Raw genomic sequence first — 23,924 nt, forward strand, 5'->3', positions numbered from 1 at the left:
CCTGTGTCTTGTCACCCCCCCCCTCGCCTCCAGCCCACCCAGAGACCACGCATCCCCTTGGCAGGTGCATTCTTGGGGGAGCGGCAGCAGGCCCCCCTGTGACAATAAGGAACCTCCTACAGCCTGCTCCTCCCTCTTCACACCCCCTTGGAGGTATAAGGAGGGAACTGACAGCCCAGACTGCTCGGCTCCAGAGAGGGGAAGGGGGGGTTAAGAAGGCAGGTGTAGAAAGACAAGCTTTGGGGTGGCTGGGTTTCTTCTCTCTCTGCCCCTCCGCCTGGCACACGGTGTCCAGCCATGGGGACTTTCAATCCATGGACAGATTACCTGGGTTTGGCACGCCTGGTGGGGGCTCTGCGTGGGGAAGAGGAGCCTGAGACCAGGCTGGACCTCCAGACAGAACCAGTGCCAGGACTGGAGGGTCAGACACCCAGCCCGGAATCCTCACCAGCTCCTGAACGCCTGTGCACTTTCTGCAAGCACAACGGCGAGTCCCGGGCCATCTACCAATCCCACGTGCTCAAGGACGAAGCGGGCCGGGTGCTGTGCCCCATCCTTCGAGACTACGTGTGCCCCCAGTGTGGTGCCACTCGCGAGCATGCCCACACCCGCCGCTTCTGCCCGCTCACCGGCCAGGGCTACACCTCCGTCTATAGCTACACCACCCGCAACTCGGCCGGCAGGAAGCTGGCCCGCTCGGACAAGGCGAAGACGCTGGACTCCGGACACCGCCGAGGAGGAGGAGGAGGAGGAGGAGCCTGTGCAGGTGGCTGGGGGGACTCGAGGAGGGGGGTCTGCCCTGGGCTGAGCCCCTAGGGGCCTTTGTGAAGTGGGTTAACCCCTGGGGTCACCCACTTCAGAGGGTTGGGGGTGATAATCCATGTACACAGCTTAGAACAGTATTCTAGAACTGTTGCCCTACGCGGGTAAGCTGGGGATGGGGTTCCCTGTGTGGCCTTGGGCAAGGCACTCTCCCTCTCTGGGCCTGTAAGGGAAACACCGACCTTTTCCAGGCGCGGTGTGATCTAGCAGGGAGGCTGTGGGGACTACTGATGGGATCTGGGGACAGGTACAGCAGGGGCTCCAATCCGGCTTGGCACGTGGGAGCTGTGTGACCAGAGGGAAATGGCTCAGTTAGAGAAACTGAGCCTCACTTTTTCACTCATTCACCAGATAGTCTTTGAGGCTTGCCCTGTGCCAAGCACTGGGCTGGGCTTGGCCCGCCGTGGTAGATGGGAGAGTGAGAGTTAAAACACAGGCATGGGGGAGTCTAGAGGAAGCACCTGATCCAGGTGAAGGGGTCCAGGAGGTCTTCCTGGAGAAAGTGACTTCTGGAAGCCTAATTCAGTTTGGTGGAGCGCTGAAGTGGAGCCCAGGCAATGGGGCTCCTTTAGGAACTTAGTGAAGTTCGGTGTGTCTGGGATAGAGTATGTGTGCATGTATGTCGGAGGGGAAGGTGTCAGAGATTTCAGGGACGGCAAAAGGACCTGTAGGTCCTTGCTGGTCACCTTAAAGGGTTTGGACTTGAGTACTAGGGAGCCAAGGAAGGGACAAGACCAGGTCTGCATGTGTTGGACTGTGAATGTGTAAGACCGTGGCTAACGGGCTGGACCGTGGGAACGGATGTGAAGGTGTTGGAAGAGCCTGGTCCTCCAGGCAGAGGTGTTCAAGGCGGCGAAGAGGGAGAGTCCCAGCGCCTGGGGAAACGTCAGTTTGGAGGGAAGTACCATGAGTTTGCTGTGTGTGAATCAGCCACTGGCTGAGGCTGAAGTTTAGAAGCGAGATATGGCTGAAGCCTCCCTGAGGTCTAAAGGGCTCTCCCCACACTGCACGGCCCACCACATAGGGCGCTCCCCCCCCCCCCCCCCCGCATCTTGCTCATCAAATGTGGATTCCAGTTCTGCAGGTCTGGGTGAGGCTTGAGCATCTGCATTTCTAACCAGCTCCCCCTGACGCTGCCATGCTGCAAGGCCACAGACTGGCAGGCCTTGAGTTAGCTCTGTCTTAAATGGCAGCAGTTATTATTACAGATGAGAAAGACCTCAGTTTCTGCAGTGTTTTAAAAGAGAAATCCGTTTTAACAACTTTCATTGCCTTTGAGGAAGTCAGCAACAGAGAAGACAGGTCTGACCGGGCGGTACCCCCACCCATTTGGGTGCCCGGTGTGGGTACTGCCTCTCCTATCAGACTGTGAGCCCCTGGGGAAGTCACCGGGTGGGAGGACCCCTCCCTATCCCGGCAGCTGTGCAGTGAACATCTGTTAGAAGAGACTGCCTCCAGGAGAAGATAGTATTCCCTATGAGGTCTGACGAGGTCCAACTGGGAGAGGTGGGAAGCTGAAGGGATGCAAAGGTGGTGGTCTCAGAGTCTTCCTTTTTTCCCCTCAAGTCCGAGAGAACAGGAAAACTTGCCTTCGCGGGCGTGAGGGGTGGGGTGGGGGAAGCCCTCACCAGGATATTGGCACAGAAGGGCTGCCTGAGGCCGTCCTCCCAGGTAACCTGGGTGTAACAAACCCGGGGTTCCCGGAGCCCTGCGGCCGCGAGGAGGCAGCACGGCAGGACTGAGTTGGAGTTTCTGCGCTTTGTGTCTGGCTCTGGGTCCCACCTGGGGCTGCCCTGGGCCGGGAATGTCACAGGGGTGCTATTCCAGAAATAGCCTGCAGGTGGCGCCAGAGCCATGACAGCCCTGCAGGTTGAGTCGGTACTTCCGGAGCATTGAATCATCCCTGTTATTAAATGTTTTTCTCCTCCCCTTCTGCTTTTAAAATCCAGGTTCCAAAGGTGCCGGGAATCCTTCTGGAACTACCCCCTCTTCCTGCTGTCCCTTCACTTCTGCCTAAGGAGGCTGGCGCGGGCAGGACGGGGTTGCTGCCTTCACCTGGGGTTGGGGACCCAGGCCCACTGGAGGCTGGATTTCAGGGAAGACTCACCCTCCGAGGATCCGCCCCTAGGCCCTGCCCCCATCCTGAGGGCCTGGCAAAGGAGCCCCGTCTGGGAGCACAGCCCAAAGAGCGCCCCGACCCCCTCACGGAAGGAGGTGGTTCTCAGGCACCCCGGCCCTCCTTCCCCAGCGCTGGGCACCCAGTCAGCTCTCAATAAATGTTTATGAACGGATCAGTGTCATAGCAGGCTCGGTCTTGGGACGAGGTAGCGTGAACTGTGCCAGTGGGGCTGGGGACCCTCCTCTCCTGGCTCATCCCTTACCCCCACGTTACTCTGACCTCCACATGCCCCAACTGCTGTTTGGATTGCCATTTACCCTGGGGCCCTGGGGTGAGCTGCTTTGTGCTGAGGAATGGGAGTGGGCACCACAGGGCAGCGATGGGGTTCTGAGGGGTCGCCCCAGCCTGGCACTTCTGAGCAGGGCACTTGCTGCTGGGTTGGTGCCATGAGGCTGTTTCTGTGACGCTTCGTGTTTGCGAACTCTTCCAGCCACCCCTTGCATATTGACATGTCAGATGGAATCCCCTACACTGGAGGTGGGGGCCTGACTTGAGGGGGCAATGGAGAGACAGAGGTTCCCCCCATCACTGTCCTCACCTAGGAGGCTCTTAGTGAACGTATAGGTCACCATCGATGCCCCAGCAACTGGGGGCCATGGAGTCACACGCAGGCCCTTCAGAGCAAGGGAAGGACTTATGGGCTGGGGCAGGGGTGGGGTGGGGAGCTGCAAGGAATGGGCATATGTCCGGAGGGGGTTGGGCCAGGCGAGGCCATGGGTAGGGGGCACCACAGAGGTGATTTGGCTGTGCTTGGGCAGGAGTGGGTGGGGGGTGGAGATCCATCCCCACCCAGGAAGTATGATCTGGTCCTTCTGGGGAGCTGTGCTTGGGGGGATCCCCATCCCCTGTCTGTCTCCTGCACCCCCACATCTTGTTCCCCCAGCCTCCCAGGGGCAGCAGGTGACAAGTGCCTATTCCACATCCCTCCCCCAGTCTGAAGGCTGGCCTGAGGGCCCGGTCTCCACCCCGAGCCGACAAGGTCTCCCAGGGTTGAGTGGGGGCAGGATTTGGACTTCCCAGGATTTGCCCTTGGCTTTTCCACTTGAACTGGGACCTGAGGCCACCCAGGAGGAGGGCTGGGGTGAGCCGGGGATGGGAGACGGCCCTTGAAGACAGCCTGCTGCCCAAGCTTGAAAAGGAGAGGGAAGGAGAAGAAAGAAGACACAGAGGAGGCCTCTTTAGCAGCCCCAAGAGTTTCAGATTGAGTCAGGTGACACAATCCCCCAGCCACCCCCAGGTGTCTGCAAATGCTAATTGTATAAGCCAGAGCCGCTGGGGCGTGAGACACAGGGAACTGGGTGACTGGGCACGTGCTGGAGGGTTCAAGGAAGTAGCTGCACATCCAGCAGGCAGAAGGGTTGGGGGACCCTGACCCACCTTGCTCCCTCGCAAATGGGGTGTCCCAGGGTATAAAAAGGCGGTGGGAGGGGGCCCTGCCTTGGCTGTAGGAGTTAGGGTGCAGGAGCCACAGGCAGAGCAACAAATTGAAGTATTGGGTGTGGTCCATCTCGTGGTGACTTATTTAATAGAAGCACGTCTTCTGCAAAATGGGTTTGACAGCAGCACCCGGGACTGCTTGTGACAATGTGACATCACTGGGGCTGTGGTATGGTTTGGTGGGATGGTGTGTGCAATGGCTGCCCTCAGCACCCTCCAGGCAGTAGCTGTGTCTGCGTCAGTAACATTCCCCCAGGGATGTGTCCCTCCGGGCCAAGGCCTCCAGGCAGCTTGTCCCACGGAGGACAGGCGAAGCCATCTCAGCACTGAATACAGACTCGCAAACTCCAGTTGGACAATCAGTCAAGATACTGTGTGTGCTTGAATTCGTGCACACAGCCACCTGCTCCTGAGTCCGACACACTCAGTACTGCATGGGGGACCCCTGGATCCAACAGTAGCCGAACTTGTCTTCCCAGGGAAGATGAAAAGTAGAAGTCAAAGAAGAGATGGTTAGGGAGGTTTGTGGGCAAGACATCAAGGAACTGAAAATGCCTCAAACCCCAAACAACAGGTCACGAGGTCTGAGGTCTGGCTAGGGAATCATTTATTAATGGGCTTCCCAAAAGAAATAAAATGGAATCCGGAGAAAAACAAGGGTACAACCAACAAAGCGAGCCCTTTTCTCCTCCAGGAAAGAAACAAATTCTGAACCTTCCATAACCTCGGCTAAGGAGCTGAAATTTGCAAATCCAGATAAACATCTGGGCGGCTCTGCCATCCCCACCCCCAGCTTCCTGGGGCCCCAGGGCGCCTCTCTGCCTCCAGCTTCCAGGCCTCTGCCACAGGGAGGAGCAGGTCCCCTCCCCCCGGCGACTCCCAAGGGAGGCTGCTGAGGACGGCAGGGCCTTTTGTGTTTCCCATGGGAAGGTGACTTCCAGGTCAGCTGAGGGGAGGTTTCTGGGGCCCATCAGGACTTGCTGGAGCATCTCGGATGGTAACAAAATAACAGGGGGCACACAGGGGCCAGCAGGCTTTCCGGAGTCTGCTGAGGGATTGTTTCCAGCTGTTTGGCAGGAACATCAGGCACTTCTGGGGGCCGGCGAGCCTGTACGAGCACACACACACACACACACCTACGAGTCCCTCCAGGACTGCTCCCCTCGAGGGAGATTCCCAGCCCCCTTTGGTGTGTAGGGTGCAGGGGCCTTCCCTGCCGGCTTTGCTTTCTGGTAGTAGCTGAGGCGCTTGAAGGCCTCCAGGTCCCGGTGGGCGCTCATGATCAGCCGGCTGTGGGGGAAAGGGTCTGAGCTGTGCTCCACCTCGCGGCAGAGTGGGACCATGCCTCACACTCGGGCACACACCAGCCTGCTCACACAGGCTCACACACTTGTGTACTCACAGGTCACACACACACAGGCATGCACACGTGCATAATCAGAATCAGCCTGCTGCAGGGCAGGTTGTGACCCTTCTAGCCCCTCTTCAGAACCTAACAACTCTGCGAAGGACGGGTTTATGACACAACCGGCTGGGGCCCAGCAACGGTGGAGCTTCCCAGAGGCCCCTCGCTGGGGATCCCGGGCCCACCCTGACACCCCAGGATCGCTGCTGTACTGGGCCCTCCACCATCCTCCCGCGGCCCCATCCCCTCCACCCATCCCGGGGACCTGTGGATCCGTGGATCCAAGCCCAGCCCTTACTTCAGGTTGGAGAGCTCGATGACGAGGCCTCGCACGGTGTCTGTTGCATCCTCCATCCTGGCGGCTTCGCAGGTCTTGATCCCCATTCGGGTCCTGGCGGGAAGGGAGGGAGGGCAAGAGGCCTGACCTCACTGGACAGCTCCACCAGACTCTGCCCTGGGGGGCTTTGCTGGGCCTCGAGCTGTCTTCTCCAGAGATGAACGCCTTTGACAGTCATGAGGCCACCCTGGGCACAGCCCTGATGGCCGACCCAGCCGGCTCTACTGCTGAAATCGCACCCAGAATCCAGCCACTTCCCCCACCGCCGTGGCCCTTGTCCGACAGCTGCCACAGCCTCCCCAACCCCCAGCTCCTGCCCCTACAGCCTGTCCCCCCTGGGGCCTGGGGGGCAGGGGAGGGCGTGGCAATGGAAAGCCCGCCTAAAGTCCCTCCCCAAAGCCCTGCACCATCTGCCCACCTCCAGACCCCAGCCCCTCCCTCCTGTCTCACCTCCCCCCTGCTCCAGCCACACTGAATTCCTGGCCATTCCCTGAGCATTTCTTAGGGCTCTGGAATGTTCTTTCCTAAATGTCTCCTCCTTGGGGTGGAGAAGGTGGGAGGAGGGAGCCCTCTCCATCACCACAGGTTAAAATTTTAACCCCTGCCCTGCTGTCTTTTTCTCCCCAACACTCTGCCATCTGACCACCTAATTTGTCTGTCTCTCGCTCACCCCTGCTCCCACCCCCACTATGTAGAAGCTTCATGTTTTGTCCCACGCAGCCTCCCAGTGCCCAGAGCAGTTCCTGGAAGAGCCGGCACTGGCGGGCGTCAGTGTCTATGGAAGGGGTGGACGTGCCTCTGCACCACCGTATCTAACGGGTGCAGCCTGTGGTGGGCAGAGGGTTGCCCAGCTTGGCAGCATCTCCTGGGTTGTCACTGCGGGAACTCTGGTCCTGCTCCACCTGCCTCGGTCACCCTGAGACGACTGGCCAGTCCGGGCCTCAGTCTCTTGCCTTTTCTCCCTCAGCCATGGGCCACAGAACCAGACCCTGGGACCCACCTGGGGGCTTCCAGCCATCCATGGAGGCCGCCGGAGATTCACCCAGGAATCTCCCTCCTCTTTGCCCAAACAATAGTGGGGCCACTTTGACTAAACTGCCTCTGGTCCCTGTGCAGGGCGTGCGTGTGTGCATGGAGGGGGGCACAGGGGGTGGGGCAACAAGTGGTACAACAGGTACTATTTACAGATATGTGTAAGGGCAGAAGGTGGGAGCACGGCCTCCCTCTCCCCTGAGGGGGAGGAGAAAGAGGAAAGAGACAAACTTCCTAACCCTCCTCCACACTTGCCAGACAGAAACAGAAGCTTGGCCATAAATAATCGATAAGCCGCCACTCTGCAGAGAGGCCAGTTCAGGTTCAAGGTAACGGGAGAGGACTGTCGCTCAATGCTAGCCACCAGCAAGGCTGGGAGACAGCAAAGGTGATGGGCTGTGAGAGGCTCTGGGGTGGGGGGAGAGGACCCCCCCAACACACACCCACACACACCCACACACACTCCATAGGCTGGAGGAAGAGCACACCTGGTGCCTGCAGGAGGGAAAGAAGGTGGGCTGCCTTGGGGAATAAAATCAAGCAGGAAATAAGATGGGACAGGTGGGAGACTCTGGAGGGCCCGAGGGTGCCAGAGAGGGGATGGCCCCTGTGAGCCAATGGTTCTTAGCCCTGTCTGGGTCCACTCCCCCTCCATGGAGATTCAGGGAAAGCTCTGGACCTTCTCTCCAGAAAAACGCACAGTGTGCATTAAAACCACCACAGAGCCGGGGGCATCATCGCAGGGGTCCTTGGGAGAGATGCTGGCTTGGGTGCCGATTGCTGACGAGTTCTCCACTCGCGGGTAGCAGGGGACATGGGTGGTTTGAAAGTCGGGGCTTAGCAACCTTACTGGACCAAGGAAAGTGAGGCCCCTCGAGGCAGAGCCAGGGCGACCTCCGACACCCTCATCCACAAAATGGGAGCTCACAGGGCTGGGGGGAGGCAGAGCATGGGGGCTCTAGTGCCAGGAAAGCAGCCACTCTCTCCCCTCCCAGGGACAAAAGGAGGACTCCTGTCAAGGAAAGGGTTCTGGGGCGGCCTCCTACCCTGCCTACCTTGGCTGGGCCTCAGCAAGGGAGCCTCCGTCGGCACGTGGGCTGGTGCCAGGCCAGCAAGGGTCCAGCCCGCTCCCTGCAGGAGACAACTGGAAAGAGAGAGCACGCACACATGTGAACGGCCCAGCTGGGCGAGCCCTGCATAGGGAAGGAAAAGTCAGGCAGGGGAGGTCTGGCTTCTCCTCTGCCACGCCAGGAACACCGAGGCTGGACTCCCGCAGAGGAAAAGTGGTGTGGGGGACAGATGCCACGATGGCCAGACCTACGGGCCACCAGCCCGGGCTGCTCTCACCCTCCCTCTTTGGAAAGAGAGCAGAAGGGCAGTACTGGGCCTGACGCTGGGGTCCTGTCCTGGGCCTGCGCCTTTCGACAGGCTGATTTGTACGGGTGGGTGGCTCCATCCACACGTTCTCTGTCCCTGACAACTGAGGAGTGGTGCTGTCTCCAGCTTGTCCTGCAGTATCTAGAAGGGTACAGAGAAGACCCTGAGTGGTGGCGACTGCGGCGAGGTGGGCATCTGGCGTGGAGGGAAAGAGGTCGGCCAGATAGGCCACGAGTTTCATGTCAGGAAGAGATTTTGCAAATGTATTTTGAAGGGAAAATTCATAATTAATAGGGGAGAGAGCCAGATAACCCTGAGAAGCTTAAATTTCTAAATGTCAACGGTGGTTTAATTTTCATGGAAAATGTCAGGCTCAGTTGTGGAGGTGACGTACGTCCTTCTGAAAAGAGGCAAAGAGGCTGAAGTGGAGCGGCCGGCCCAGGACTGTTGGGCCTTTTCTGAGGAGACTAAAGTCCTGGGGTGGCGGATGGGGTGAAGGGCTTGAGCTCGACCTGCAAAGGGTCCCCGAATCCAAAGGAACAGACGTGAGGAACTGGCTGCAGCCCGGCGGCTCTCTCGTGGGGATGGCTCCGCCTCCAAGACACTTAAGTGTCCGAAACCACTTTTGGTTGTCATGCCCGGGGGAGAGGGCGCTCCTGGCACCTGGGGGTGGAGGCGAGGGACACTGCTCAAGCCCCTGCTGTGCACAGAATGGCGATCCAGCCCCCAAAGCCAGTAGTGCTGAGGTTGGGAAGCATATTCTAGACGATACAGTTTCTCCCGTGCGCCTGGCCGACTTTCACGGAGGCAACTCTGTGACTTAAAATACAATTTGAGGGCTTCCCTGGTGGTGCAGTGGTTAAGAATCCACCTGCCAATGCAGGGGACACGGATTCGAGCCCTGGTCCGGGAAGATCCCACATGCCACGGAGCAACTAAGCCCATGTGCCACAACTACTGAGCCTGTGCTCTAAAGCAAGCGTGCCACAACTACTGAGCCCACGTGCCACAACTACTGAAGCCTGCGTGCCTAGAGCCCGTGCTCCGCAACAAGAGAAGCCACTGCAATGAGAAGCCTGTGCACCGCAACGAAGAGCAGCCCACCCTCGCCGCAACTAGAGAAAGCCCGTGCACCGCAATGAAGACCCAAAGCAGCCAAAAATAAATTTAAAAAAAAACAAAACAATTTGATGCCACAGATTCACCCAACTCACGGCACCATTCTTAGTCATGAGGAATAGTCTCTTTCCCAACAGGTACCACGGCTCCCACCAGGGTTGTGTAAATGTCATGACAAAGGCGGTGCTTGTATTGAACGTGTGGGGGCCACCCCTGTGGGCTGTGAGAGAGGCCTGGGAGTCAGTGTTTTAAATGACGCTGCTTGTGGGCAGAGGAGGGCTCCACCGGCCCTGGGGTGAGCACCACGTCCCCAGGGAGCCGCGATGAGAAGAAAACACCAAGTGTTCCTGTGCGGGCAGCTGGGTTTGAAGCCAGTCTGTCACTGCTGCGAGACCCCAGGGCCCCTCCTCTGAAGCGGTGCTCACAGCTGTGCCACGGTGAGGTCGAGGGCTGCTCTCTCGGTCCACCTGCGCTCTGTTCCCATGTGTCCCTGCCCACAGGGCCTTCCCGCACCTTCCCATGGGAACCTGTGCCTGGGTTGCCCCGACTTGTTCAGGAACGCCCAGTGTCAAAACAAAACACGTCTGGGTGCCCACAGCCTTGTCAGGGTAGCGCCTCCTCTCCCAGCAGGGCTGTCCACCCCAGCTGCTGCTGGGTCCCCCGCACTGGTGCTGCCAGCTCCTTGGTGACTTCAGAGTGCACTCACTGGTGGCAGGTCCGGGAGGGCTTGCTCCTTTGCCCTCTGGATGCCACCCAAGGTCCCAACTGCTTTCCCAGCCTTATCCCTCAGCCACAGCCCAAGAAGCCAGAGACTGGGGATAACTTAGCTCTTCTTTCCAAGAGAGGGGTTTGCATTTTTCCAGGGATGCAGCTTTAGTTATAAAGTTTCAGCTCTGCCCAGCACCTGAGCACCTACCTCTCCAGGGCGATCGTGTTTAAACACTGTGACCAAACCGCAGTGTGACTCGATTTCTGTGATCCTGCTCATCTGGTGATCACAGCAATGTGCAATGGGTGGTACAAGGAATGGGGGCCGGGGCAGGGATGGCCGGGTCCGAAAAGTCACTCGGTAAGCCTGTGTCACAAATGACCCCTGGCCATCCCTTGGGAAGGCAGCGCCTGAGACCCACGTTAGCTCAAGCCAGTCACATCCCCCTCTGCAGTGGGAACAGCTAGCTTTCTTCAGCTGGGCACCAGATGACGTCCTTTGCTTGTTTGGGGGCTGTGTCATATAAGACTCTTTAAGTGCCGAAATGACAGGGAACAAAATGCTCACTCCGGGAGAGGCAGGTGGGAACGGTGCTACTGAAAACCTCATGGGGGCAGGGACCATGCCTGATCTGTTCACTCCTGGCATAGAGCGGACTCTCACATCTTAAAAACATTTTCAAGCAACCAAAAAAATGAAGTTTTAAAACAGGGACAGCCAAAGAAACGGAGGCCATGTTTGTGAAGCGACATGGGCTCTGTGTTTGTTCCAGGACAGAACAGCTGAGGCACAGCTGCAGAATCAGGCCAACCTGGGCACAGACCCAGGCTCCTCCCCTGCTGGCTGCCTCACCTGGGGCAGGTGCCCAACCTTCTTCGGCCTCTCAGCCACACCCAGTGTGTGGAAAGAGAACCACCTACCTATCAGGGCGAGGCTGCAAAGCACTTAGCTCAGGCTCAAGTGCACCAGCAGCCAGAGATGTGGCGCTTCCTGGGGGGGCAGGGCCAAAGCAGGGACTGCCACCTGCCCTGACAGGTGACCGCCAACGGCCAGCACACGCTCAGCAGGCAGATCCCTGAAGGAAGCAAAGCCCCTAAAATTCCAGCAAATGAAATTCCATGTATATGTCTGAAAAAGAATTGTATCTGGGCCCCCAAATGACCCTAAAGATGGGCAAAGGTTCTTTCCGGTGGGGGAACGAAGTCCCCGCCCGCAGGCCCAGCTTTGAGGTCATTGGCTTCTTTAGGTCACCCCGTTTGGTCTGTCACCCTCCATACATCCCTTGGGAACCTCCGGCCAGAGCAGGGCACTGAAGGGTGGAAGGGGCAAGTGCACCAGGGGTTCTCCCTGGGCTGACAAAATACATGTGTGTCACATCCCGGGGCTCTTCAGCTCCCACACAGATGGGCCCCTCATAGAAAGGCAGGTCTATCCTTTCCAGAATATCACAGACTCCACAGCCGCTGAAGCTGTGACTCAGACCCCCGGACTCATCTGCCGTACAAACAGATGGCCACGTGCCCACCTTTCCCCCACTACCGGGTGGTTTGGGAGGGTTTGTGGCCATTTGGCACCTGTACTAGGACATCTGGCTGTAACTCAAGGAAGCTCTTACCTGTTCAGGTGGGGCTTCAAAACCAGGGGCTTCCAGGGCATCCTGTGTCTGGCTGTCCAGCAGGAAGTAGAGTTCCATGGCTGGGGACCCCTCCCAGACAGCCTGCTCTGAAGAGTCAGCAGGGTGCTCAGGCTGGCCTGCCGGGCTTGTGCGGGCATCTGGGCTGCCCTGATGTGCCCCAGCATCCTGGGGAGGGCCGTCCACTGCTTCTCTGAACACTGTTGGAGCACAGGCTCCAAGGGGCAAACTGAGCCCCTTGAAGTCTTGTTTGTGGCTATGGCTCCCTAACTCAGCTGCCTTTTCACCCACAGGTTGCGACAGCAAAGGCAGCAAGCACATACCTCCCAGCCCTTCTTGATCCGGGCCTGGTACCTGTGTCTGACCCACACCTGGACCCATTTCCAAGGCTAAAGGGCTGGAATCCCCAACACCTATTGTGGGCTCTTGGATCTCGTGAGCCAGAGCCAGGGAGGCTGCAAGGACCCCCGGGACGTCATCAGGGGGCTTGTCTTCCCACCTTGCCTCCTCTCTGCCTCCTGTGGTCTCCCCAGTGAGAGGCATGCACCCGAGCAGGGCCCTGCTGTGGCCTCCATCAGAAGCCTTCCGGCTGGGAGAGGCAGTCACCCTGGCATTGACCGTCCCGTCTGGCCCAGCCACCCCCAGAGCCCTCTGTTCTGGCTCCGTGGGGTCTGTGCTCACACCTGCGATGACAACAGCCCCAAGGCGGGAGCATCTTGGGCTGCTATAGCTCCACTCTGCTCCCCCGCCAGTCCAGCTGGGTGTCTGCAGAGCGTCAGGAGGGCCCTGGGCTGCAGATCTGGGCTCTGGGCCCAGGATGCCATCTTCTTCCTCCTGGCTCTCCTCAGGCAGCTCAGCTCCTGCTTCCCCTCGGGCACCTCCCTCCTGAGGGGCTCCTTGGTCTGGCTCCTCTTCAGGATCACTGCCTGGCAGGTGCCCTTTCTGGCCATGATCACCTGGAACCCAACCCTCCTCCGTGCTTCCACCATCTGGCACGTTGGTCCCATGCTTTGACAGGTGGTCCTGGCTGGCCCTCTCTGAGGCCGAGGGCACTGTCCCCCACTCCAGAGAGGCAATGCTGGAGGCCAAGGGCTGAGGATCCCCATCGCCAGGCACAGGCGTCACAGGGTTTTGGCCGCTGGGCTCGGGGCAGGCGCCGTCTGCCTGGGTCTGGTCTCCTGGGTCCCTGGTCTCCTGGAGGGCAAGCCCTGGGGACTCCTCTTGAGGCTGGCTTCTGGCCTGCTGGGCACTAGGTTCTGGCAGTGTTTCCTGTGGAGAGAAAAAGACTCAGCCTTGGGCCTTCAATAATCAACCGCTCCTAGGATTTTTCTAGTCATTACTGCCCCTGTTCAACGTCTCAGATGCTGCATGGATGACGGTGCACCCAAATAGGGATCAGTCCCAATGCTGGGCAGAGCTTTGTGCCAGGGGCTAGAGGGGGAACCGGAAGCACAGGAACCCCTCTCTTTTTTTTTGGCCACACCTCACATCACGTGGCTCTTCCCCACCCAGGGACTGAACCCCCACCCCGTGCAGTGGAAGTGCGAAGTCTTAACCACTGGACCACCAGGGAAGCCCCAGGAACCCCCCTTTCTACCAGCTCCTTCGCCCCACCAGCACCAGGCACGTGGAGGCTCTCGGGAAGATCAAGGATATAAAAATCAAGGAGGTCCTGTGGATCGCACCAGTGTCAATGTCAGTTGCCTGGTGTTGCCAATGGACTACAGTTACGTAACATGCTACCACCGGGGGATGCTCGGGGAGGGCACACGGGGGCCTCCCTGTGCTGTTTTGTTTTTAATTTTGGTAAAATTCACCATTTTAATCATTTTATCTTTTTTGAAGGAAATGATCTTTTTTAAAAAAATATTTAATTAATTACTTAATTTGGCTGCATTGGGTCTTAGCTGCGGCACGCGGGATCTTTCAGTGTGGCGTATGGCTCTGTAGTTGCAGCGTGCGGGCTTAGTTGCCCCACGGCATGTGGGATCTTAGTTCCCTGACCAGGGATTGAACCCGCGTCCCCTGCATTGGAAGGAGGATTCCTAACCACTGGACCACCAGGGAAGTTCCCACCATTTTAATCATTTTAAAGTGTACATAGTTCAGCGGCATTAAGTACATTCACAAGGTCGGGCAACCATCACCACCATCCATCTCCAGAACTTTTTCATCTTCCCAAACTGAAACTCTGTCCCCATGAAACACTAACTCCCCACTCCCCCAGCTTCTGGCAACCCCCATTCTACCTCCTGTGGAATCGGTAGAATTTGCCTACTCTAGGGACCTTGTATAAGTGGGAGCATACAGTATTTGTTGCTTTGTGTCTGGCTTATTACACTTAGCGTAATGTCCTTCAGGTTCATCCATGTTGTAGCATGTGTCAGAATCCCTTCCTTGGGACTTCCCTGGTGGTCCAGTTATTAAGACTCCATGCTCCCAATGCAGGGGGCACAGGTTTGATCCCTGGTTGGGGAACTAAGATCCCGCATGCTGTGGCCAAAAAAGAAAAAAAAGAATCTCTTTTTAAAGCTGAATAACATTCCATTGTGTGAATATACAATATTTTATTTGTTCATTCATCTGCTGATGGATACTTTGGGTGCTCCCACGTTTTGGCTACTGTGAATAATGCTGCAGTGAACATGGATGCACAAATATCCGTTCCGTCATATGGATATACCACATTTTGTTTATCTATTCATCCATCGATGATGGACACTTGTAGCCATACTGTTTCTTTTTTTTCTTCTGTATTTTTGAATTTTATTTATTTTTTTATACAGCAGGTTCTTATTAGTTATCCATTTTATACATATTAGTGTATACATGTCAATCCCAATCTCCCAATTCACCACACCACCCCCCGCCACCGCTTTCCCCCCTTGGTGTCCATACAAACGTCTCTACGTGTGTGTCTCAGTTTCTGCCCTGCAAACCTGTTCATCTGTACCATTTTTCTACGTTCCACATATATGCGTTAATATATGGTATTTGTTTTTCTCTGACTTACTTCACTCTGTATGATGGTCTCTAGATTCATCCACATCTCTACAAATGACCCAGTTTTGTTCCTTTTTATGGCTGAGCATACTGTTTCTGCAACCTCCTCTGAGTCCACATAATGCCCTGGAGATCCATCTAGGTGGTTCTGTGTATCACACCTGTTTGTTCCTTCTTTATTGCTGGGTTGTGTTCCATGGTGTGGATGGACCATGATTTGTTCAACCATTCACCAGCTGAAGGACATCTGGGGTGTTCCCGGTTGAGGGCGATTACAAACAAAGCTGCTGGGAATGCCCACCACTCACTTTTTTAGGGGTGTGTGTTCCAGAGACATCGTGACCCCTGGAGCTCGTGGTGGCAAGGACAAGAGAGCATGCTGTAAGACCCACCCACCCCGACTCACAACAAAGCTTCTGAGAAGCATAGGGGTTCAGGGATAGAATGTGGGCTGCCTTTCTGAGTTTCACCACTTTCACGCAACTTGGGGAAGAGAGCTCTGGCCTCGACAGCTTCAGTGCAGGCACGGCTGTCCTGAGTGCCTCTCACAGGCCTGCGAGTTGCTGGCATGGCACCTGCCGTCCACAGACATCTGCAGCGCTAAAAATGGGGTGTGTGTGTGGAGAGGTGCAGGGCTAGCCATTGCCAAAGGAAATCAAGGCTGAACTTGGCTGCCAAGGTTGGGCCAAGAGGAAGGTCGATGGTAGGACCTTACCAAGCTGAAGGCCCCACTCCTGGGGTCCTCTTCCCTCCTCTCTGCTCGTCCTGTCACTGTCTTCCTGGGTTTCGCAAACTGGGGGACAAACCTCCCGACTGAGTTCTGTGAACCAGATACAACAAGAAAAATAACAGCAGTAAAGATGAGGGCGGAATGAGGTCTCGGAAATCAAGCAAGCAGACACCAGAACAAGTTTCTCTCTTGCAATCTCAAACTCTCAAGGCCCTTGCCTTCCATCCCCAGCACACCCTCCCACCAGCAGTTATTGATGAGGAACAGAGACAAGATCTCCAGCTGAAGGGAGGCAGCATCTTTTGTACATACGTCAGGCTGCAAGACAGGCTCACCTGGGAAGGAGGAAGGCGAACTGGCTCTTTTTCTGGCTCCCCGAGGAGCCTGGAGGGAGCTCCTGCTTCCTCATAAGGAGAGCTGGGAGGAGAAAGACAAAACAGAGGAGGTTCTCAAGTCCTCCTATGCTGTTAACTTGCATAGCAAGACAAACGGAGGCAGCTGGCGGCAGCGGCAGCGGGGAATGAAATCCAAATGCAAAGTAGCGCCCAGGGTCTCCTAAGAGGGAGGCCCTGGAACACCTGCTGAGAGAGGGTGGGATGGAGAAGGGGACATGTGACTGCCAAGAAAGGTGTGGAGTCCCACATCTAGAATCCAAGCTGCCTGCTCTGGCAGCACTTAAACTCTTATAATCCCAGGAACTGGCTCCTGAAGTAAGAACAGGAACTCTCATTTGGACTGACTGACACTCCAGCCCCCAACTCTGCAAACTGTAAAGAAGTTGTAGATACAAAAAACACAGTGTCTAAAAAAACGGGTGTATTCGTATCTGCCAAAATGCGGAAGCAACTGAGATGGCCTTCAGTGGGTGAGTGGATAAATAAACTGTGGTAATCCAGACAATGGGACGGTATTCAGCGCTAAAAAGAAACGAGCTCTCCTCTAATCAATACTCTGTAATGGCCTATGTGAGAAAAGAATCCAAAAAAGAGTGGATATATGTATATTTATAACTGATTCTCTTTGCTGTACACCTGAAACTAACACAACATTGTAAATCAACTATGTTCCAATAAAAATTAAAAAAAAAAAAATCATGCCATCTGCTTTATAAAAAGAAAAAAAAAGATCGCGCTCTCAAGCCATGAAGACACGTGGAGATACCTTAGATGCATATTACCAAGTGAAAGAAGCCAATGTGAAAAGGCTACGTACTGTATGACTCCAACTATATGATATTCTGGAAAGAGCAAACTATGGAGACAGTGAAAAGATCAGTGGTTACCTGGGGTTGTGGGGAGAGATGAATAGGCTAGGATTTTTACGGCCGTAAGAAAACTCTGTATGATATTGTAATGATGGATATGTTATCATACTGCTGTGCAAACCCACAGAATGTACAACACACAGAGTGAACTCTAAAGTAAACCGTGGACTGTGTCAATGTAGGTTCATCCTTGTTTAAAAAATGTACCGTTCTGGTGAGTCATGGTGATAATGGGGGAGGCTGTGCATGTGTGGGGACAGGAGGTGTATCGGAAACCACTGTACCTTCCTCTCAATTTTACTGTAAACCTAAAACTGCTCTGAAGAAATAAAGTCTTTTTAAAAAAACTGGTGAGACTTACGGTTATGTCTAAATAAACGTGGATATGTATGTTGTAAAAAAAGATCAAAATCTGGAACTGAAACTTCATGGTTTCAACTTTGGAAGTGGAGCAGGAAAACGCATGAAGCTACACTAATGGGCTTGAATCGTGCCAAGGGAGGTTATGGAGACAGAGGAACTCTAGATACTGACAGCAACCGCCTGTTTCAAAATTTTTAATTGGGATGGGTTGTTTGGGTGGCTTCTGGGGTACTGGCAAGGTTTCATTTCTCAGCATAAATGTGTTAAACTGACTGCTTGATGTTGCTCTCGTCTGTTATATTTCTGCACGTGTGGTATTTCTTAATAAAACATTTAAAAAACAGAAACAAGAGTGGGAACCCACTTCTGTGGGTTCTGATTATTCTTACGGTCTCACACAGCAGGGTGGGCAGCAGCCGTGACCCCATCAGCCCAGATATGGCCTCTCGAGGGGTGAGGGGCACAGTGTGACATCACTGTGTCTGTCTGGGGGAACAGCTTAGGTGTGACACGTGGCCCCTCTCTTCCTGTCACACACACAGCCTTTAGCCCTAAGATTGCAAAGACCTGAGATCAGACAGACACACACCCCAGAAAATGGTTCTGTCAGCCAGACTGCATGCCTCAATTTTTCACTCAGAAAACGTGCTAGTCCAATTCATGATGCTTTCTCTGAAGACTTCAGGTAGCAGGAACCTTCTTTCTCCTAACTCCTGCTAACCCTTTCTTTTTTTTTTTTTTATAAATTTATTTATTTATATTTATTTTTGGCTGCGTTGGCTCTTTGTTGCTGCGTGCAGGCTTTCTCTAGCTGCAGTGAGCAGCGGCTACTCTTCTTTGAGGTGCGCGGGCTTCTCACTGTGGTGGCTTCTCTTGTTGCGCAGTATGGGCTCTATAGGCGCACGGGCTTCAGTAGTTGTGGCTCATGGGCTCTAGAGCCTGCGCAGGTTCAGTAGTTGTGGCGCGTGGGCTTAGTTGCTCCACAACATGTGGGATCTTCCCGGACCAGGGATCGAATCCATGTCCCCTGCACTGGCAGGCGGATTCTTAACCACTGTGCCACCAGGGAAGTCCCTGCTAACCCTTTCTACTCTGCTATAGTTACATGTGGTTTAACCCTGTGGAGACTGAATGGTTCTCCAGGTCTTTCTTCCTTTCCCCCACCGTGCTTAATTATGTATTTCCTGAAAAAATAAGGGAACTGGGAAACCACTGTGGTAAAGAGCACAGGAACCAGACGCAGCCAGAACCCCAGGCTGCCTTGTACCAGCTCAGTGGCCTTGGGAAAGTCATTTGATCTCTCGAAGCCTCAGAGTCCTCATATGCCAAATGGGGATGTAAACCCATGTCACAGTGCCGTGAGGATGACACGAGCTGACGCGTGTAAAGTATTTATTATTAGAATGCTGCCTGGAACATAAAGATCGTTATTCTCTCTTATGGGTTATTATTTCACAGACCCACAACTCCTTCAGTCCCCTCTTGATTAAGAAGGAATGTGGGATAAATATGGATTTGACCAGCAGGCAGGACAAGCTGCATTCTGTAACTAAGTGACCTTGAAAAATTCAAGGTCTTCCTTGCCCATGGTTAAAATATCGACCTTTCTCGCTGAAGAGGAGAGTCCCCAGAGCAAAACTTCGAGAAGCTCGATCCAAGGGCCCCGAGCCCCTGCGGGGGATGCATGGCACTGGATGGGTCGTGTTGACTGGCCCCCTCCCCTTTGCATCCTGTCCACTAGGCCACTGTGCTGTGCCCACTGTCAGCGGAGAGGCTTGCTGGAATGTCCTGAGCCACCTACCTGGAAGCTGCCTGCCCTGGTTCCTCCCTGCTCTGCTCTGCAGAGGAAGCGGGTCCTGATCTGCTTTCTGTCTCTTCAGGGTGATGCCAATGGCCCAACTTGGAACTCCGGGGGTCCCCGTCAGAGTCTCCTAATCTTGGGATCTTTGGAAGTTTTGGAGGACGGATTCCTTTCCCTCCTGGTTTAGAGACAAAAGAAGATGAAGGGGAGGGGGATGGCGGGAGCATGCACTGCCATGGCCGACCACCAAACACATCTGGGCCACTGATGCAACGTGAGCAGGCTTGTGCAAAGGGCAGGAAATCCCTGCTCTGACGCTTGCCTGGAGAGTGAGAGATGAGATGGAATTTCATTCAGGTGGGACCCAGGAGCTTACATGGCCATGGGATCCAAAGGCTTTTAATCTATGGACTGGTCATGACTGACGTTCAATCCTGAGGTGACCGGGCCTGGCTCGGAACCACACGAGACAACCTGGCCCAGCTGACTGTCTCTCTGCGGAAGTGCTGAGAGGTGTGTGCTGGCTCCTTCGGGTCTCAGCTCAAATGTCCCTGCAGAGGCATCCTTGCCTTTTCTATAGAGCAACTCCTCTCGGGCCCATGCTCTGTTTTACTCACTTCACATCTTTTCTGCAAGTATCCGATGCACTGGGTCATTTTCTGTCTCCTCCACTACAACCTGTTCCATGCAAGGAGGGGCCTCATTTATCTCACTCTCTGCTGGGTCTCAAGTAGCTAGAAGAGCATCTAATAAACTGTTGGTGCTCAATAAATACTTGGTAGATGACTGAATAAACGCCCAAGAAAACCCAGATCACCTCCCAGGAAATGCAGACAACACTAAATTATGTACCACTCTGGTTTTCCATGATGCTTGCAGAATATCCATCCTGGGAAAACTGGGACCCAGAGTCATCGAGTGCTAAGGAGGTGACTTCTCTGCTGCCTCTTGGTCCCTGTTGTATCCCTACGATACCTTTCCCATCACTGAAAGCAATTTAGAGCCTAAAGGTGCTTATTAACATCTGCTTGTTGAATGAAGGAAATTCCCTTATACAGAAACTGCCAATAGTGGCTGGCTTGTAAAACCTCTCCAAAATCTGGTCCTAACTGAACCATTTATTCAATGAACAAATAATAAGGGTTGACTCTAGTGAGTTCCACGCCAGACACTGTCCTGAGAACTCAGGTGCGTTATGACAAAACTTCAGGCAGGGCCCTGATGTTAGGCCCATCTTATGGACGAGAAAGCTGAGGTACAGGGAGGCTGAGGAATCTGGAACAGAATCCAGGCAGTCCGGTTCCAGAGCCTCCACACCTAAGTATACCTGAGCACTTACCGAGCACCTACTGTGTACTACACCTCTGACTAGGCAGCGAGAACAAAAAGACAAACCAGACCCAGGTCTGATTTTCTTGGAGGTCAGTCACGTAGACCCGTTCCAAACTCAGCTCCTTACATACCTTGAAGTAAAACCATTGAACGAGCCCCCTCTCTCCAACACTGAATGCTAGGGTCCTCCTCAGCAACCATTCAGCTTTTGGGGCTTCACTAGACCACAGTGGCTTTCCTGTAATTTCTCCCAAGTCTGTCAGTTATGGTTCGTGTGTGCCCATTTAGAACTTCACCCCACTGTTATCTGATTAGCTCTCTTGGTGAGAAACATTTTTCTTTTTCCCCTGACTAGACCTTGAAGCTGTCAAGGGCAGGAACTGAGTCTCATCTTGATCTCATCTTCACCCTGCCTCCCACCCTCCACCTCAGGTGCCCACGCCAGCACTGCACCCAGAGCAAGGCTGCGATGAATGTTTCTTACACAAACACATTCCCACCTTGTGGTCTGCCATAAAATGTAAAAATATAGCAGCTTCATTTACTCAGTTTCTTAAGATGTCCAAACACTAGCTTGCTTTGCTCATCCAATGGACATTTATTTGTACCAAATAAAAAGCAAAAATATCAGCAGAAGTGAAGAGGCTCCCATTTCCTTCCTGTGATCTGTTCCCACAGGATTAATTTAAGAAAAACTAAGGCAGAACCTTGTGTTCAACACCAGAGGCCAAAGACATCAGAAGGGAAAGGGCTCCTTTCACCACCTGCCAGAATCTTCTTCCTTTCTCTCCACCCCATCCAGGACACACAGAAAGAGCTGTCCTGGGCCAGCCCAGGGTTCACTGAGCGGGGGAGTCCACTGCCAAGAGAGGCCCCATATGACCTGCTGTGGGTGGGCCTGGCTGGCTCCAGCTTCTCCCTCGAAGGTCGGAGAAATGCCTGTGCCTCCAAACAGCTTGTTACTCATCTCTGCACAAAACATCTTCAATCTGTTGATAGTATCTTTCCTGTCCCACATCTTGGGAAAAAATGAGTGCTACTCTCGAAGTTGATTAACCACTAAGTGATGGGGTCCTTTCTAAACTTTTTAAGAAATTTAAATTACCTTAGCCAATGACAGGGAAATGGAGCTATACTATGTAACACTGGGTGTTTTTCTTTTCAAATGAGGAAATTCTATACGTATATTGAGAAGTAAAGACAGTCTCGAAATACCATGAAGTTGAAAAAGAGAGGTTGCAGATCAGTATGTGTGATGATTCTATTTTCCAATAAAAACACTGTATTTATGTACAGAAAGAAAAAGTTTGGAAGAAGTAGTGTACTGAGGTTCATTTCCTGTTTTTTACGCTACACTATACGGTTGATCATCATCCTATGGTTGAGGGGGATGTTAACATTAGGGGAAGCTAGGGGGAGGGTAGACAGAACTCTGAACTATTTTTACAACTACTCTGTAAGCTTAAAATTGTTTCAGAATGAAAAATTTCTTCTTAATCTGAAAGGGCAATGATAACAGCAGCATGTATTTGTGTCCTACCATGGATCTATTCTCCGTGCTCTACAAACACTAATCCACATGTGAGCTCTAGGGCACAGTTCTCTACTTTGGCACTATTGACATTTGGGTACTATTGACATTTGGGGCCAGGTCATTCTGTGTTGCGGGGACTGTTCACCACATTCTATGATTTTGAGTAGCATCTCTGGCCTAATCCACTAAATGCCAGTACTAACCACCCCCCCCCAACCCCCGCCACCGCCCACACACCGGTTGTGAAAACTAAAAATGTGTCTAGACATTGGCAAATGTCCTCTGGAGGTCAAATTGCTCCCCCCAACGGGTTGAGAATCATTGTTCGAAAGTAAAGCGTAGGTGCTCTTATCCCCTACAAATAGGAGGAAAGTGAGACACACAGTAAGTCACCTGCCATCACACAGTGAGATGAACCCAGGTTTTTGGCTCGAGAGTGAAGCAGGTCGCCACACACCAGCACATCAAGCTCTATTCATTGGTCATCTCTGAGAGTGGGCCTGCATAGAGGCTGTACCCCTGCCCTGAAGCCTGGGGGCCTCCCCTAGGCTGTGGGATCCCACTAGAGGCTGGGGGAGGCTCCACAAAGCTTTCACTTTTTACTGTAAGCACTTCTCCATGATTTACACTTGTATTAAGTCATTGCATGCATTAAGTCATTGTTGTTATTTTAAGGAGCTTGGTGTGGTCATGTTAGCACATTTCTGCAATAAGCCCACATTCCTCCTATAAGCAGAAGCAGCAATAAAGAGGTGTCAACTTTAATGTCCAAATACCTGAGGTCCGAAGCTTCTTCCTCTTACTCATTTTATCCCTCCCTAGAGAAATCTGAAAACAAGGAGCAAATCTCATCATTACAAGCAGTTCCTGTCTCTGGGTACAGACCCAGTGGCCTTGGCTGAGGACACCCCACCCCAACCTGGGCCCATCTGGCTGCCCCAGGGGTCACTGGGGCCCCAAGAGGACACAGGGTGGGAGTCATGGCTACCTTGGGCTATGGCCGAGTAAGAATTTAAACTCCTCCATACTGCAGAGAGCAGAGAGGGAACTGCCTATCTTCTGTCCAGGGTCTGAGAGCACCTGGGCCGCCCCCCTCTAGTCTCTAAGATGGGGAAGCCTGTGTGAAGCCCCCTCCCTCCAGGCTGGGCTACCTAGGACCCTTCTAGGGACAACGCAGGATTTTCGAGGTGATACCTGGGGCCCTTCAGGGTCATCGGAGGGCTTTAGAGGGGCCACCGGGGAACCCTTCAAGGGGTGGGGCGCCCTTCGGGGTATGCCTGGGGTCTTGGGGAGGCAGGAGTCGCCGCCACAGGTCAATTCCTTCCAGCCTAGGGGGCCGGACAGGCCAAAACCGACCTGGGCCAGAGAAGTTGTCGAGGTCCCTCTGTCCTTATCGGGAACTGGGAAGATCTACCTGGATCTGTTGGGGGATAATTCGGTTAAATTATCTGCGTAAGATTTTTCTGAGATAAGAAAAGGCAAAGTTGGCCCTCACGGAGGCCGGGCAGCTGGGGGTCCGAGGCCTGACCACTGTGGACCCGGCTTCTGGTGACCAGGCCCACCCTAACCCTACCCCGGTCACGGAAAAGTGAGGACTGCCCAGACCAGGACCGCCAAGAGAGGCCGGAGCTCGCAGGTGTCCAACCCGGCGGCGGCCACCACCACCCCTCACACCTGCAAGCGCTCCGCCTCTTTCCCGCACACTTCGAGGCCCCGTCGCGCGCACGCGCGATGCCAACACCGCCCCTCGCACTTGCGCACGCTCCGCCTCTTTCCCGCGCAGCCAGCGGCACCGCCCATCGCTCCGCAGCGCGACTGCACGCTCGCGCACTGCCTGCCGGGAATTG

The 23,924-nt window shown here is 54.3% G+C and overlaps 2 protein-coding genes across 2 annotated transcripts; one reads left to right on the forward strand and one right to left on the reverse strand.

The window, feature by feature from the left end:
- Window positions 1–239: 239 nt before the first annotated feature.
- NANOS3 (nanos C2HC-type zinc finger 3) lies at window positions 240–3,071 on the forward strand. Its single transcript, XM_068534818.1, has 2 exons — window positions 240–766; window positions 2,772–3,071. Exons 1-2 carry the CDS (start codon window positions 298–300, stop codon window positions 2,837–2,839), a joined length of 537 nt encoding a protein of 178 aa, XP_068390919.1. The 5' UTR covers window positions 240–297; the 3' UTR covers window positions 2,840–3,071.
- Window positions 3,072–5,368: 2,297 nt separating this feature from the next.
- On the reverse strand, window positions 5,369–22,915 carry BRME1 (break repair meiotic recombinase recruitment factor 1). The gene is made up of 8 exons (XM_068536886.1): window positions 22,854–22,915; window positions 19,212–19,389; window positions 16,119–16,200; window positions 15,769–15,873; window positions 12,033–13,319; window positions 8,268–8,356; window positions 6,142–6,234; window positions 5,369–5,728 (listed from the first exon to the last, which is right to left on the reverse strand). Exons 1-8 carry the CDS (start codon window positions 22,882–22,884, stop codon window positions 5,575–5,577), a joined length of 2,019 nt encoding a protein of 672 aa, XP_068392987.1. The 5' UTR covers window positions 22,885–22,915; the 3' UTR covers window positions 5,369–5,574.
- Window positions 22,916–23,924: the final 1,009 nt, after the last annotated feature.

This window comes from Eschrichtius robustus, chromosome 2, assembly GCF_028021215.1.
Source record: "Eschrichtius robustus isolate mEscRob2 chromosome 2, mEscRob2.pri, whole genome shotgun sequence".
NCBI classification, from domain to species: Eukaryota; Metazoa; Chordata; class Mammalia; order Artiodactyla; family Eschrichtiidae; genus Eschrichtius; species Eschrichtius robustus.